The 15538-nt window shown below is 30.4% G+C and overlaps 1 protein-coding gene across 1 annotated transcript; it reads right to left on the minus strand.

Moving 5' to 3' along the window:
* Positions 1-192: 192 nt before the first annotated feature.
* LOC111412726 (sulfate transporter 3.1-like) lies at positions 193-709 on the minus strand. Its single transcript, XM_023043645.1, has 2 exons — positions 394-709; positions 193-221 (listed from the first exon to the last, which is right to left on the minus strand). The coding sequence occupies exons 1-2, from the start codon at positions 707-709 to the stop codon at positions 193-195; spliced, it is 345 nt and encodes a 114-aa protein (XP_022899413.1).
* Positions 710-15538: the final 14829 nt, after the last annotated feature.

Here is a 15538-nt window from a genome sequence, read left to right on the forward strand (position 1 = left end):
TACTCACAATAAAATATTTTTTTACGTAAACCCAAATTTTTTTCTTTTATTTAATACTTTTTAACTACTCGTTCTCCCAAAAATTACTATTCACAAACTCATTCTCTTAGAAAAAACACTCAAAAGAATGACCGTCAAACAAGGGCTGAATGATATTAAGTGACTCCTCTCAAGTGTAAGTATAAGAGTTCATTAAAGATGTTGAATCATGTAACTGACACCTAGACCGCTACATGAATATGACATAGTCATCAAACATTCTCCGGGACCCTAAGTTTGATTGACTTGTTTGGTGCACTGTGTGTTAAACAAGATTTTTTCTTTTTTTCTCGAACAAGACTATAAGATTACTTTACGGTCCTTGCCAACTAATACAAGAACAATAGTACTTACACAGGCCAAGAATTGGAGGCAAATTTGCAAGCTTCGCATAGCTTATTCCCTGAGGAATAGCAAGGCTAGCAATGGTGATTCCAGCAATAAGATCAGCCTTGAAGAAGTCCAAACTATATTTCCTGCCCCATTCGAGTATCGGAAAAACATACTGGAGACCTAATATGAACCTCCTCGCCGGCGGCTGGTTCTTGAATTGCCGGAGTGGATCGTCGGGAAAAAATGTTTCCTTTAGATTGTTCTTCAATGACTTCGAAAATGGCTGTGGTGGTGGAATTGCTACACTGTGTACACGCTCAAAATCTGTGTTACCCATTTTCAGGCCAAAATCAATGCTTGTAAAGAGAAGAAAGGAAAAGATGAAAAAGAAGAAGAAGAAGGTAGTGTTATGGGGCTAAGTTGAAGGGGGCTTTATATAGTAATTGGTGGAGTAATCCATCAATATTATTTGAGTGAGGTATGACGTTAACGCGTATATGACCACGCATATACATTTTTGCAGACAATATAATCACGTGTATGTCGAAATTAGTAAATCTATGATAAAAAAAAAAAAAAAAGTTGAATAGCTTTTAATTTTGTTGGTGGAAAAAGGGGATATTTTAGTTAGCATAAAAAGAAATAAAGTTGCTTTTTAAGTAGGTTGATTAAACCAAAACAAGTAGACCCTTCAACGATTGAAAAATCATCAAACGTTCAAAAATGGTTGATCATGAGTCTATGTTTGGATGTGGCTTTTTTGATACTTATAAATATGAGTGAGAAAAATTATTTATTTACTTATTTAATCAGTTCACTTACAAGTGAGATTAGAATTTATAAACAAATTTCGAGCAAGTGTTTAAATAATTTAATTTCATCAAACAGCAAATCACTGTTAATTTGATACACGTTGACCGTCAAATCTTTTTTTTTTTTTTTTTTAACACAAAATTCAATGGAGATTTCTTTCCGATGGTACGATATACCGATAATACATTGCATGTTCACTTTTGTTTTTACATTTTTTGGAGTGAAAAAATAGAGAGCTCCCTTTCTTGTAATTTGTGTCTTGGATGGCGACATTATATTAGACTTTGTTTGATTGTCAAGGAAGTAGAAAATTAAATTCCATTTTCCACATTTTTGCATGTTTGATTGGCCAAATTTTCTTGGCAACACCCCATTTTTCACTTTTTTGAGGAATTGGTTTTCCCATGGATTTGGTGGTTTTATTTTTATATTTTTATCATATATATATATATATATATTTTCAATTGAAACAAAATTTATCCCCAATTGTAACAAATTATATCCCTGTAATTGAAAATTTTTATGAAAAACAAAGTCAAACGAACACCAAAATATCCCAAATTTCAATTTTTTCTAGGTGAAAAATTATACCAACCAAACATATTCAATTGATAATTCCCAATAAAACAAATTTTAGGTAATTCAATTCACTGGAATTCGTTTTCTTCCCACCCCAATTTCATTCTTACAATCAAACGGATCCTTAATGTCAAAAATTTAGTGTATGGAATTTGTTATGGATAAGATTATAATGCCACGTATCTTATAATTATATTTTCTTGACCTTAAAAATCTTACTACATATTTCCCCATTAAATGGTTGACATTCATGTAAGATAAACATTATCTAGTGTAGTATTTAACTAATTTTATTATCCTTAAAAGATATTAACGTTCACGCAAGTCACGACATTTCTATACTTGAGTCAGTAAACAAAGTGATGTGAATGGAAAGATAAATAGAAGTTTAAGTGTGAATTTTCCTACATAGGAATGAAGACGATGATGTGTTACGTTTACCTAAGTGTTGCCTAAAGTGTCACTTGAATATGATTAAGGTTGACTAAGCAAGCTAGACAGTCATTGAAAGTGATGATGTTGGTTGATTAACATTTGAAATTGATCAGATAATTTATAAGAATTTAGAAAGTATAGGGTTGATCGAGTAAACATTAAGATTAATGGGATTTGAGATTAATTGTATAAAGATTCGCAATCTTGGTGAAATTGGGAGTGACATTGAAAATAAATTGTCAAGCTTTCAATGATACTCTATCTAATCTTTACTGGATTATCTTTACAGGATTATTTACATAGATTTTTAACTTTCAATGTGAGATAAGTCGTGATGCTAAATCTCGAGCCGCATGTTCCTAGACTAGATAAGGTGTGTTTTAGACTCTTTAACTAGATACTTGCAAGTCATGAGTAACTTGGAATATTTTCGAAAGTGGCATTAGTTATTTTAAACCCCATCATATATTATTTATCAAAAATCCTATAGAAAATACAAAAAGGAAATAAAAAAAAAAAAAAAAGTGTCATGGGAATCTTTTTATTCTCGCTTTACCTAAAGAAGCAAAGTGCTAGTTGCTCACGTTTAATCTAAAGTTAGCGGTCAGATGCATTTTCCCTGCTGCCTCTTGACGTGGAGCCTTTCTATTGGCTACAATTTAATTTGGTATATATACACGTCATATAATAATTCAAGATTTTAAAATACATAGAGCATGTTTGGAAAGTGATCTTCGAGTACATAGAGCATATTTGATAACTCTCAAATCTCAATAACATTTCCATGCTTAATTTGTCTATTTGAAATGCTCAAGTACCACCTGCGTAGATAGAGATCTTCAATTCAAAATGATACAATGATACTTGCTTCAAGTAGTTTACAAATTTTAAATATTTATCATATATTTTTTATCTAATGAATGAGGAGTTTGTATTAAAATCGTCCGGCCTGCACCCACACCCGAATATATGTTTCAACAGGAATCACATAAAAGTAGATTAGAAACCTCTAGTAAAATGCCAACTTATAACCCAACATATTATATAGTTCAGGGATTGACGACTTACCCAATACCTATTCAATGACTTTGGCTCTGAATGTACTAGACTCTATTGTATATAATTGATACCGAAATTTTTTTACGTCTCTTCATAGAATCAAGAAATATACAATGGAAAAAATGATTATCGAGCTCCGTAGAAAGCTAACCTGCGTTAGTGGGTCCTAAGGAAAACTTGATGTTTCTAGACGAGATGACATTTTAATTGTTAAAGATTTCTTTAATCTTACGTCTCGAGAATAAACATTGCACATGCTTTTCACATCAACTTATTGCAATAATAATCAATTTTGAATATTCAAATATATTATTAATTCAAATTCATGAAGAAGAGTGGTAATTTTTTACTAAAATGTAGGGTTTGTTTGATAGAATTTATTTGGGAATAATGAATTATTGAATAATATTTTTTGGAGAATGCATGATTAAAATACTTCGTTAGCTTATGCATAGAATATTTTATTGTGTGAATGTGTGGTGGAAAGTAATAAATAGGGGCGTAATATCACAAATTTTGTACCCTTTGGAATAGAATAAATACATTCACACCACAATTTTTGTTAACTATATCACAATGAATATTCCTAAGCTTTTCTTATTTTTATACTCATGTTGTCACAACATCTTGTCTATATAGATGATTTTCTTCCAAAATTTTTGTTATGAGGGTCAAAAAGACATATTTATCTCTCATATTTTAAATAACCGAAATAAATAATTAATACAAAATTATACAAAATATTTTTCCATCTTTCAAATGCACGTTAGCAGAATATTTGAAGGAAAATCATGATTAGAGATCAAGGCCCCGTTGGTACCCATTTTTTTCAAAATGTATTTTTCTCTTCTTTTTTTTTCAACTACACATTCTTTATTAAAATAATATTATACGTAAATAAAAAACTTTTTCTTATTTTTCAACCATACATTTCCTATCAATTTACCATTCAAAAATGTATTTTTGCATAAAATGTCTTCCAAATACCCCCAAATATGTTAATTAATTGAAGGTTAAGAAGAACAAAGCAAGGAGAAAAAAAAGTAAAAGTGAGCAGATATTGAAAATATTTCTTCCAATTAAAATGTGGTGCATATATAAAAAATAACTGTGAGAATATAATTATTGTATGGAATTATCAACTACGTTGTGAGCAAATGGGTCAAACTTGAAAAAGAATCGGGTCAGTACAAAAATGAGGCTCCACGAGTCAGCCAAGTTTGACGGATCTGTTCGTCCATGCTATATAAAGTGACAGCACTAGCAGTGGATCATTGCTTCCAGGTCTTACTTTTCAAGTAGGACCCCATCCGGATTAAGCCACGTGTCACCATTCAATTTTGTGATATACACATTGTGACTATTAGCCCCCGTTTGAGCCCCATTATTTGTAGATTATAATGAGATGAATAGTATTTTTTTTGAAAAATGAGTGGTTGAAAAGTTTTTGATTTACGTGTAATATTATTTTATTGAAGATTGTGTGGTTAAAAATATGAGAGAGAGAAAATTTTAATTTAATGTAATGAAAAATAATGGGGCTTAAACGGGGACTAACTGTGGGCCAGACCCAAATCATCATCAACATTGGTGAATAATCAAAAGGAAAAGGCTCTTTGTCAAAATGTTTTTACCTACTTGGTTGACACCCACTCTCGAGCGTGGACCCCGCTTAAATAAAAAATGAAAAAAAAAAAGTGAGACCCATCCCCTATAAGTAAATACCGATTAGGGAGGATGTCAAATCCTCCCTATTACAATAGCATGGTTGTAATAAAAAACAAATAAATTCCTTTCCGATAAAGAATACATTTCGAATAGGAAACAACGAGATATTTGAGTTGCAAAGTATCTTTCGAGAGTTTGGTTTCATTTGCTACACAATTAAATAAAAACTATCGATTATCTAAACATTCTAATCACGAGATTTATTATACGAGTGTTGATAAATAGTGAAAGAAGTTTAAAGTTATCAAGAAAAGCCGAATTAGAAAGAATAATAGTGAACTAGCTAGTCCAACCATTCAAGTGTGCAATATCACGGGACACTAGCTTTTCCTACATGACAAATGGGACACAAAAAACAGTGCCTTATCTACAGCCTATTCATATTATTGCAATTTGGATTTATACTTTAAGCAATTATTGCAGTTGGATTTATAATTTAATAATAGTAATCTTAGTTGAATTTCTAGATAATGGTGCATTGAGTATTGTTATTCGCCGTGATATCTAAAAAGCTTTACATTTAGCTTAAAGGATCACACCATGGTTTTATCTTAATTTTAATTTTACTTCATTTTAAGTGTAAAGTAACAAATATAAGCTATACGTTGGTTTATATAATTTAATATGATATCTGTTGTTGATTTTATTTTATACGTAGTGGAGAAGGGAGGGGGCAGGTCTTGGCACAACTAAAGGGTGTGTTTGAGCTCCATTATTTGGCATTATAATGAGATGAATAGTATTTTTTTGAAAAAAGAGTGGTTGAAATTTTTTTTTTATGTGTAATATTATTTTTTTGAAGATTGTGTGGTTAAAAATAGAAGAGAGAAAAGTTTAATTTAATGTAATGAAAAAATAATGGGGCTCAAACGGGGGCAAAATTGCAAGGGATTATGTCTCAGCTCAGTATAAATTTTTTCATTTGCCCCCCGCTCATAAAAATTACCATCAGCTCTGCCTTTGCTCATAAGTGGACAAATTATCGAACCCACGAGAACTAATTATATATTTATTTTATTTTAATTAAAATTAGCTCTTAAAATTTTACTTTCAACTTAAAAATATTGGAGAAAGAAAAAGAGAAGCATCAAAATTATATTTTTGAAGGCCAGAGTATTAAGTTTTTATTCGATTTTGATTGGAAGAACGCTTTTAGTCAATTATTCCTTCCAAAATTTATTGGTAAATATAGTCTGATCACTGTCCAGAGTGACTTTTCATCCAATAATCATAGCAAAATTGAAAACAAGCAAGCAAAAAATTTGAAATATAAAAGCTTCGAAGTCATGGTTTCACCAATTTCACTATTTTTTCTATCTTCGACTATTACTAGCAAACAAGAAAGTAACTCACAATTCTCAATTAATTAATTGAACTTGGCATTTGACATGACACTTAAGACTCATGTCATGTTGACATACTTGGTATAATCCAAACATTCATGCTACATGTACATTAACTTATACATTAAGTTTGACATCATTTGATATAGATTCCATCATAGCCATTAATTTTTACAACACGGTTCACATCATTGGCCATATTTTTTACTCATTGGGAGGATGTCAACAAGAATGTACAAATAGTTTTATTATAATCTACATATGAGCCTGGCCTTACTATTCTCAATTGAAAGAAGAGAATAAAGAAAATCAAAAGGTGTCACATCGATAATAATATCAAGTACAAGTCGAAAATATTATAAGTCTAAGAGAAATCTACACTAATTTTTAATCGTATATTTCATCAACTTATATCAAAATCTACTAAAATCGTGAACTAAATATCAAAGTGCTTCTAAGTACTATTACTATTAATCTTTTTGACAGTTAAATACTATAAAATGAGTTCAAGGGACAAACATGTAAATGGCTTTTGAGTTCAACGAGGAGTTGATGCGAATTTTGACCTCAACAATATTGTTTATTTATTTATCATTTTCCTCAAGCTTTCGAATTCAACTTTTCCTGTCGGGAAAAACCCTGCTCGAGTTCAAAATATACCCAGATGAAACCTATACAATGGTAAATACTTCAGCAGGTGATGGTGGGCGGCACATCAATGTTCACTTTTTTGGTTTTTTTCAAAAAGTTATTTCAATAATGCATTAAAAGTCAAATCCATTTCTTGGTAAATAAATAACAATATAGCATTATTCTTTTGGTAATAATGCACGGATTAACCAAATTAAAAATACCAACTTATGTTATAGTGATGGTACACATCGACGTTCGTTTTCATGATCTTTCATAGCTACACATTTCATTGTTCTATTAGAAAAGTTCTTGTCTTCATCATACTCCACTAATACACGAACATAGTGGAATCCAATGCTTAAAACGTGCATTATTTTCGTAATTGGATTGCTGCAAGATTTGAAGTTTTGAACTCAAATCTTTTATTGGGACTCGAAACTTCTCTTCACCACATCCCTTTGCTTGCATGGTTGCTTCTTGAAGATATCCTATATCACAATATGATTGTTATATGGTGTTTACCCAATTAGTTTGGAAGATGTTATATTTATTTTTAGTTCATCTTTGGCCCCGATTTTTCAAAATTCCTTTTTTCACAAATTAATTATTAACCACAAATTTCACGGGATACACAACTTTCCACCACACGGTTTTATCAACTTTTATCTAAATCTACTGGACAAAATTTTAATAAAAGTTAACATTTGAAAAACTAGCTAATTTATTTTCACAACTAGAAGGTTCGCAACTGAAGCCGGCTGATTCGCAAACAAAATAGATTAGTTTGGGTCAAAATTTCATATTTATTTTTATTATTTATTCGACGAGTTATGTTATATTATCAGATTGATTTTATCGGAATTGTGCCAAATTAACACTTGATAGCATTTCATTGTTAGTTGGCCCAAAAATATTTTTCAATTACCAATAAAATACTGTCAAGTGTTAATCTATCACAATTTTAATAAAATCAATTTGATAAACTGGCATAACTCTTATTCGACTATCTAATCTTCCACGTTTCTAGGTGGGCAGTTTATAAACCAGTTGATATCTTTTCATCTCTGCCGATGAAATCAATTCCTTAGTTAAAATGGATGAGATTTTGGCATAACGACAAGTGGCCCACGTAGATTAGAGGATTGGTTCAATGCATAATGGTTTGCATCTGGTTTGCAATTAGAGTTTATTTATATTATTAAATTATTAATCAACACAATTAGTTATGGAGAAAAAAGGGGAAATTTTTAATATTTTTGAAATAGCCTAAAAAGTTGAGGATAAAGTAAATGATTAATTTTAACTATATATTTAATGAAATTCACAAATTTTATCGACTTTTAACCTCGAATTTGATCAACTTTATTAAAATTTGCTTCTTCTTCTTCTTCTTCTTTTTTTTTATCAATTTGTTTTGTCGAACAACCTCTTAACATGGGAAGTTTTCTTGTTAATAAAGGTTGATTTTATCGAGAGTGTGAATATTTTTGGGCAATATGTTATTTACTTGTATATATATTATCAAAAATCAGAGACGTTAATAAATTTAGATCAATCATAAATCAAAGATAATTTACTTTTGCGGACTTTGAAACTGAGGTATTTTACTTTCGCGTCTTTGACATTTAACATTAATTAAAAGGGAAATTGACATAAATGGTCCCTAACATATGACCCTTGTGTACAAATGGTCGTAACTTCCTATTCTTTGCGTTGATCCCCTCACGTACAAATTTTGTGTGCAAAATGTCCTTTGACTAATACCATCCATTCTTGCCATAGAAAGTATATCAATTTAATTGAAGAATTTATAGCCTTTATTCTTTTATATACTTAAAAGGACCATTTATGCACAATTTCTTAATTCTCAATTTTTTATTTTTTTATTTTTTTGGCAGTTATAGTCAAGTTTCTATACCAAAGAGGCGGAGAGGAATATAAAATAATTATAGAGACGAAGAAAGAAAAAGAAATATAAATGGTTGATTTCCAACCATTTTAAAATGTTCAGGTTGTAATTGGTATTTCTCAAAACCATAATTAATTTTGTTTTTCAATATTTCCCAAGAAATTCGATGGTCAAATTTCTCTAGGCTTTTGAGAACCAATTCGGCGATCACTAGGCCCAAATTATTCAAGACATATTGGCAGAATAAAGGGCTAGGTATGTTTGTACTCACTTTTTTGTGTTTTGTTGTAAAAAGAAAAGTTCATTAGGGTTTATTGGTGAATGACATTATACCCCTACAATTTTAGAAATTATTACCATTGTATCCCTAATTCTGCCATATAAATAGAGGGCTTTTGTTCTTAATAAAACAGACAAGTCTATTGACTTCTCTCTATTTTATTTTCTTTTCTCTCTTTTCATAACACATTATCAGCACGATTTTGCTTTAAAATATATTATTTATTTATGAGCACAAATTTTTTTCTCCATTCATCTGTACAAATTTAACTCTTTCTCCCGATCATCCCCAAGTTTCTTTCTTTCTCTGTATAAGAAAGTGGATTGCCTATTTGCCTTCATCTATCAATTAATGGTTTCCTCGGAACCCTGCTGCCGCCGCCGCATACCTTTTTTTTTCTCAATTTAATGGTTTCTTTTGCTTTACTCATCATTAGTTGTACCTAGCTTATGTATGAATTGAGAAAGAGAGTCAGAAAGAGGAGAAGAATAATTAGAGGCCTTTATGAGCCAAACTTGGCGGTGAGAGGGAGAATTATACATGCAAGAGGAGGCTGGCTGCTGAATTTAAATATACATACATACACGAAAAAGGGCTGGCAAGCTGAAATATATATACAACACGCAAGGAAAAAGGACGACATGTTGTAAAAGAGGAAGGCAAGGCGATTCTGACAAAATTCAAGAAACAATTACAACGAAAGTCCAATCGTGTTGCCATTAAATTTGTGAGTCTGCTGCTAACTATGCGTGGGTCAATTGTCCGTCGTCCAAAGCATATGGTAAGATATAATGTTTGAAATTTATATGTATAAAAAGGTTTGTTCGATATTCATGTACTTCATATAAATTAAAAATAATGAAGCTTTACAAATACGGATTAATTGTTGAGAATATTATTTGTAGATCTGTCTACTACAAGTATTTTATAGTTTCTCCTGAAGTAGCACAACATTGCCATATTGGTCATGACGAATATTTTGTTATTCCCGAAGAATCAAAAATTCATGGTTATTAAATTTCATATGATGATTACTCTCTCTCAAAGAGCGAATTTTATAAAATTCAGTTTATTTTCTGATTTGAGAAATTTCTTAGATCGATATCATAGATGAGTATCTTGTTGTTGCTCCTAAAGTAGCATAACATTACATGAATAATGTTTTTTTAATATCCCAGAAGAGCATGATATTACAATTTTAATATTCCAGAAGAATATTGACTCAATGCTTCTGAAGAAGTATAACTTAAATTATATTTATTTTAAATGAATATAGTGTTGATATTCTCGAAGAAACACAACCCAAATTATAAAAATATTCTAAAAGACTATTAATTACTCCAGAAGATCGTAATATTACTAATAGACGTATTCATCTAAATTATGTGCCTGACCATTCCCAAGTTATGTGATCACCACGTGTGCAATTCTCCTTCGTGGTTAATGATTGATATCCAAGGTTGCAGCCACCCAAATTTATCATCAATTCATTATTGTACTATTTTTGGAGGTTCTAAGGCAATGCTATCTGCGTAAATTTGCAATTCATCTTCATGCTCGATTGAAAGTAATATTAATTTTATGCGTATATGTCTGCATAATTATGTCACGGTATCTAGTTAAATTTTGGTGACAAATTTTAAGTTTATATTAAACAAAGTAGGCACATAATTATTGCGGTTTGTGATTGTATAAGTACCATATATCAAATTAGGTTCATAGCTAAATGTTCATTACTATTGTTTATCATTTGATTAATTATCTCGTTCTTAGTTTATAATACATGATTTTAATACTCGTATATTTGTCTACTATAAAATATTTTTGCTCTTGATTCAGCACATTATTATTAATGTTCTAGTTATATTTTACTTGCTTCTGAAGAGCATAATTAGAAAATTGTGTTTTTACTCATGAAGAGTAAATTCTTGTATAACTTTCGATATTCCAGAAGAATATTGATATATTGTTTTTAAAGAAGTAATAATAAAACACGACACACTTGAGGTAGCACACATTTTAAAGAATTATATCTCGTTGAGTTATTGAAGAAACACAAATAATTTAATACTGGCTGTAATTTTTAAAAGGAAAACAATTTTCTTATTTTATTAATATTCGAGAAGATTATTGATTTATCGCTCTAGAAGAGCATACTATTTGGTGTTTCAATATTCTCAAAAAATGATATGCTATTGGAGAGCACGTCGCTATAATTTCAATATTTTTTTAAAAAATATTGATATATTGTTCCAAAAGAAGTAAAAATAATATATACTAGTATTTTTGAAGAATACGGTATTGTGTTCCTAAAGAAGCACAAATTTATGCATATTAATATTTTAGAAAAATGTTATGATAAATTTAAATGTGTTAATATTCTGAAGAATATTATTCTATCACTTGTAAATAATCATAACTAAGTATATATCAATATTTCAGAAAAATATTTATGTATTGCTCTTGAAGAAGCAATAATTAATGTTAACGTACTCTTGAAGTAAAACATTTTCGAAGGATATATTATTTTGAATTTGTGTTTATCCCTGGAGGAAAACATACGACTTATGTCACGTGGACATTGAACATTATATGATTATATAATATTTAATCATATTCTTCGAAATTAAATAATTGGATTATATTTTATATTGAACCAAAAGTTCAATTTGATTGGCATGACCAGTTGGACCATCACTGGATCAACAATTGTAGAACTCCAAATAATTCTAGACACCTCAGTGGCACTAAGACATGAATATTGGATGGCTAAAATATACTTCAGATTTTTAGTTTCATTTGAGACCCATTTTTCGACATAGGAAACATTCGATTTGGAAAATGATATCTAAATAAAAGTTGTATCTTTTTGAGTTAGCTTTCCAACGCACTTTGAATTACCTCAATCGGATATCGGGAGAAGAAGTTATGATAGAAATACTGAAAACTGTACAGTGTCAACCGGACTACAACCGGTCGACCAAAACTGCCTGAAATGAAAATTTCCGTTTTTCTCTAAAATTTAAATATTATTTTCATCAATTATTTTCTCAAACGGCCACCCACGTTTTTGGCAATAAAAACCCCACTAAATTGAAGCATTTAACCTCAAACTTAAATGACACCCATGTTTTCTCTCTTAAATGAAATTTGACCCTTCATTTGCTTTAAATTATGAGATATTTACCAATAAATAGAGATCTCATTTCACTCATTTTTCTCACACCAAAAGCAAGAGATTTTACATACTAAATAAAGAGTTTTCAATAGAGAAAAAGAAACGAAGGAAAACTATTTTTCCTATAAATTTAATAAGTGTTTTCAAACATTTTTCATAGAAGTTTTGGGTGCTATCAAGGAGTGTCTTCAAGCATCAATTCTCAACGGTTTTCAAACATCCAAAGAGTGCATTTCTTTCAATATCCAAGTTTCATCGAAGTTTTCAATCCAAGTTTCAAAAACATCAATCAAGGTAGGTAGAGGTGCAATGTGTTTAATCGCGTTAAGTTATAAGTTTTGATTCATGTTAATGTTTGTATGTCAAATGATACTCCGGTACGACATATCCCTCTATGTGAATGGTTGTATGTCAAATGGTACTCCGGTACGGCATACCCCTCTATGTTGAAAAAATGTTCGTATGTCAAATGGTGCCCTCGGGTACGACATATCCCTTCATGTCAAATGGTGCCTCCGGGTACGGCATGTATGAAAAGTTATAAAGTTAATGTTTTGAAATGTATAACTTGATCACGAATGCACCTATGACACCTATTGAGTTTTTCAACTCACGGGTTTAATCCCATCTCTACAAATTGAAGGAATTCTACCTCGGGCATGGATGGAGGAGAAGATGGAGAGTGATGCAACGAGCCCATGGAAATCCGGTGAATAAGTGATTTGGATTTATTTTTATGAAATGTTTTCCAATGTTATTTCTTTAAAGTTTTGAATAACGCAGAATGCGAGAACAAGTTATATTTTCTTCAAATAAATTACATTTTGTAGTTTTGAAAAATGATTCAGTGTTTTTATTTAAAATATTTGAAGTATTTTTATTTAAATTATTATCCGAAAATGTAAGCTTCCGCTAAAACGTATACACTTGTTACTAAACCACCGGTTAAGTTAAGTAAAATAAGTAGCGTTCCGGTCTACTAGGGGTATGGGCGTTACAACAATGATGCGAAATCAAAATGAAAAACTAGAAGATTCTTCAATCCAATAAATTTCTATGTATCATTTGTTCTCATTATCGACAATTGATAATTAAAGGCCACTAGCTAAAATTGGGATTGAATTTCCTATATATCTAAAAATTAATTAGGATGATATATGGGCCCCCGTCACTCACCACTTTGATCATCTAAATATTATTTGTATAATAAATTTGATACAAATACTAGATGATTGCATGGTATTCGTAACCTGAAGTTTGAGAAATTGTTGCACAAATTTTAAAGCATGAGCATAATTTTCAGATTAAATAATCGAAACCGTGTCTTGTTAATGTTGGTGGGTATAAATCTCAACATTTTAATGGGTGCTTTTTGAGATGTCGATAAATAATTTAACAAACTTGTTTGCTAACGCCTCCAATTAATTTAATTGAGAAAAATATCTTTCTCATTTTCGTTTAGGGAATGTTATTACGTATCTTGTCAATATCGTAGTTCTCCCTATTAAAATTGACTTATATTCAGAGCCTAATTTTTCCATCTAATTATTTTGATAGTGCAGTATGTATAAAATTGATCCACTACAATGCATTGAGATGGAAAGTAATGAATACTGAGAATAAATCCGTAGTATGAACCCTTATTACAAATTGTGATATTTTATAATGCAGTAAAAATATTTGTTAATTTAATTTGACAATTATCTCAGCATTAGGGGAGGAATTAAAAAGTTGAAAATAATGTATAAATGCATTATTACCTAAATCCTCGCAAAAGATCACTCGAACCAAAAGTTCGAAATATAATTTATTTAGATGCATTTACTGATCAAATGGATCAATAATATCTTACACATCAGCTTCAAATGCTCCAACTTGAATTAACGTCACAGAGGATAATTAGTTAATATGATATTTGATGGTACGCCTGAAACGTGATGATATTCGATTCTAATACAAAAAATCTCCAAATGGAACAATTAACAAAGATGGTCTCATTGAGGAGGCATACACTCTTATGAGTATTTAGACATAATAGATTATAAAATCCCAGAAGATGTTCAGGTACCTGATATATTGAAAATTGAGATATCTCAATAAGTTATGTCATCATGGAGAAAGAAATAGAATCGAACAAGAAAAGAAAAGGTTGTCGACACCAGTTTTAAACATGATGTGCTGCATCATATAGCGAGGAATCGAAATAAATTTGTTGAAATATATCGATCGAAATAATGGCTGGCCAAATAAAATGGATGGGATCCTAGTAAAATTGAATTTACTAGAGAAACCTGAAATTTCTGAATATACAATTTAAACACCAAGAGGTACTTGTGCGAAATGAAAATAGAAAAGATAAAGTTGTAATGTGAAATGTACGACTTTTTACATAATGAATTTCGCGAACACTTGTGTAAATAGATTAGTTATCATGTGGTGGATGTAATCACAGATATTTACCTTGTTAGTATGATAATGCATGGAATTTGATGTGCCTGTAATAAATGTGATTATAAATAATTTATCTTATATTGTTTTGATACCATTCTGGAATGATTGAATATGCCTGAAGCATAATTCAAGTGATATTATTATGAAGGGGAGTAAATAAGCGTTGTACTCTTTTTTCCTTGACCAAGGTTTTATCCCATTAGGTTTCCTGGCAAGGTTTTTAATGATGCAACTTTTATAGCATATTTAAAAGAATAGTGCACTCTTTTTTCCTTCATTAGGATTTTTCCTAATGAGGTTTTAATGAGGCATATTCTTCGTGTAATTAATGTCTATAACATGCAAGACATTTACCCTCAAAATAATATATTATATGTATGAAACTCTTGAAGAGATCAACAAGAGCTATTTTTAAAATTATCACGTTACTACAGTTATCAAAGAATGATAGTATCCCTTACGAAGACGGTGTTATTTGAAGATTGTATAAAACAACATGAGGCATTTCACCAAAGTTGCAATATTAAAGCTAGTGACATACAATGCAATGATGAATTAAAACAAGAATTGAAATTAGGGGGAGTAGCTGTATTCTTTTTCCTTCGATCAAGTTTTGTCCCACTGGGTTTGCTTGACAATGTTTTAATGAGACAACATTTTATTACTCCAAATTATTTTTACTCTTTTTGTTGGCATTTTTGTCCCATTGGGTTTTTGCCAATTAATATTTCAATAAGATAGATATTTTATAATGTGTG

The sequence above is a fragment of the Olea europaea genome, chromosome 16 (assembly GCF_002742605.1).
Source record: "Olea europaea var. sylvestris chromosome 16, O_europaea_v1, whole genome shotgun sequence".
Classification (NCBI taxonomy): domain Eukaryota; kingdom Viridiplantae; phylum Streptophyta; class Magnoliopsida; order Lamiales; family Oleaceae; genus Olea; species Olea europaea.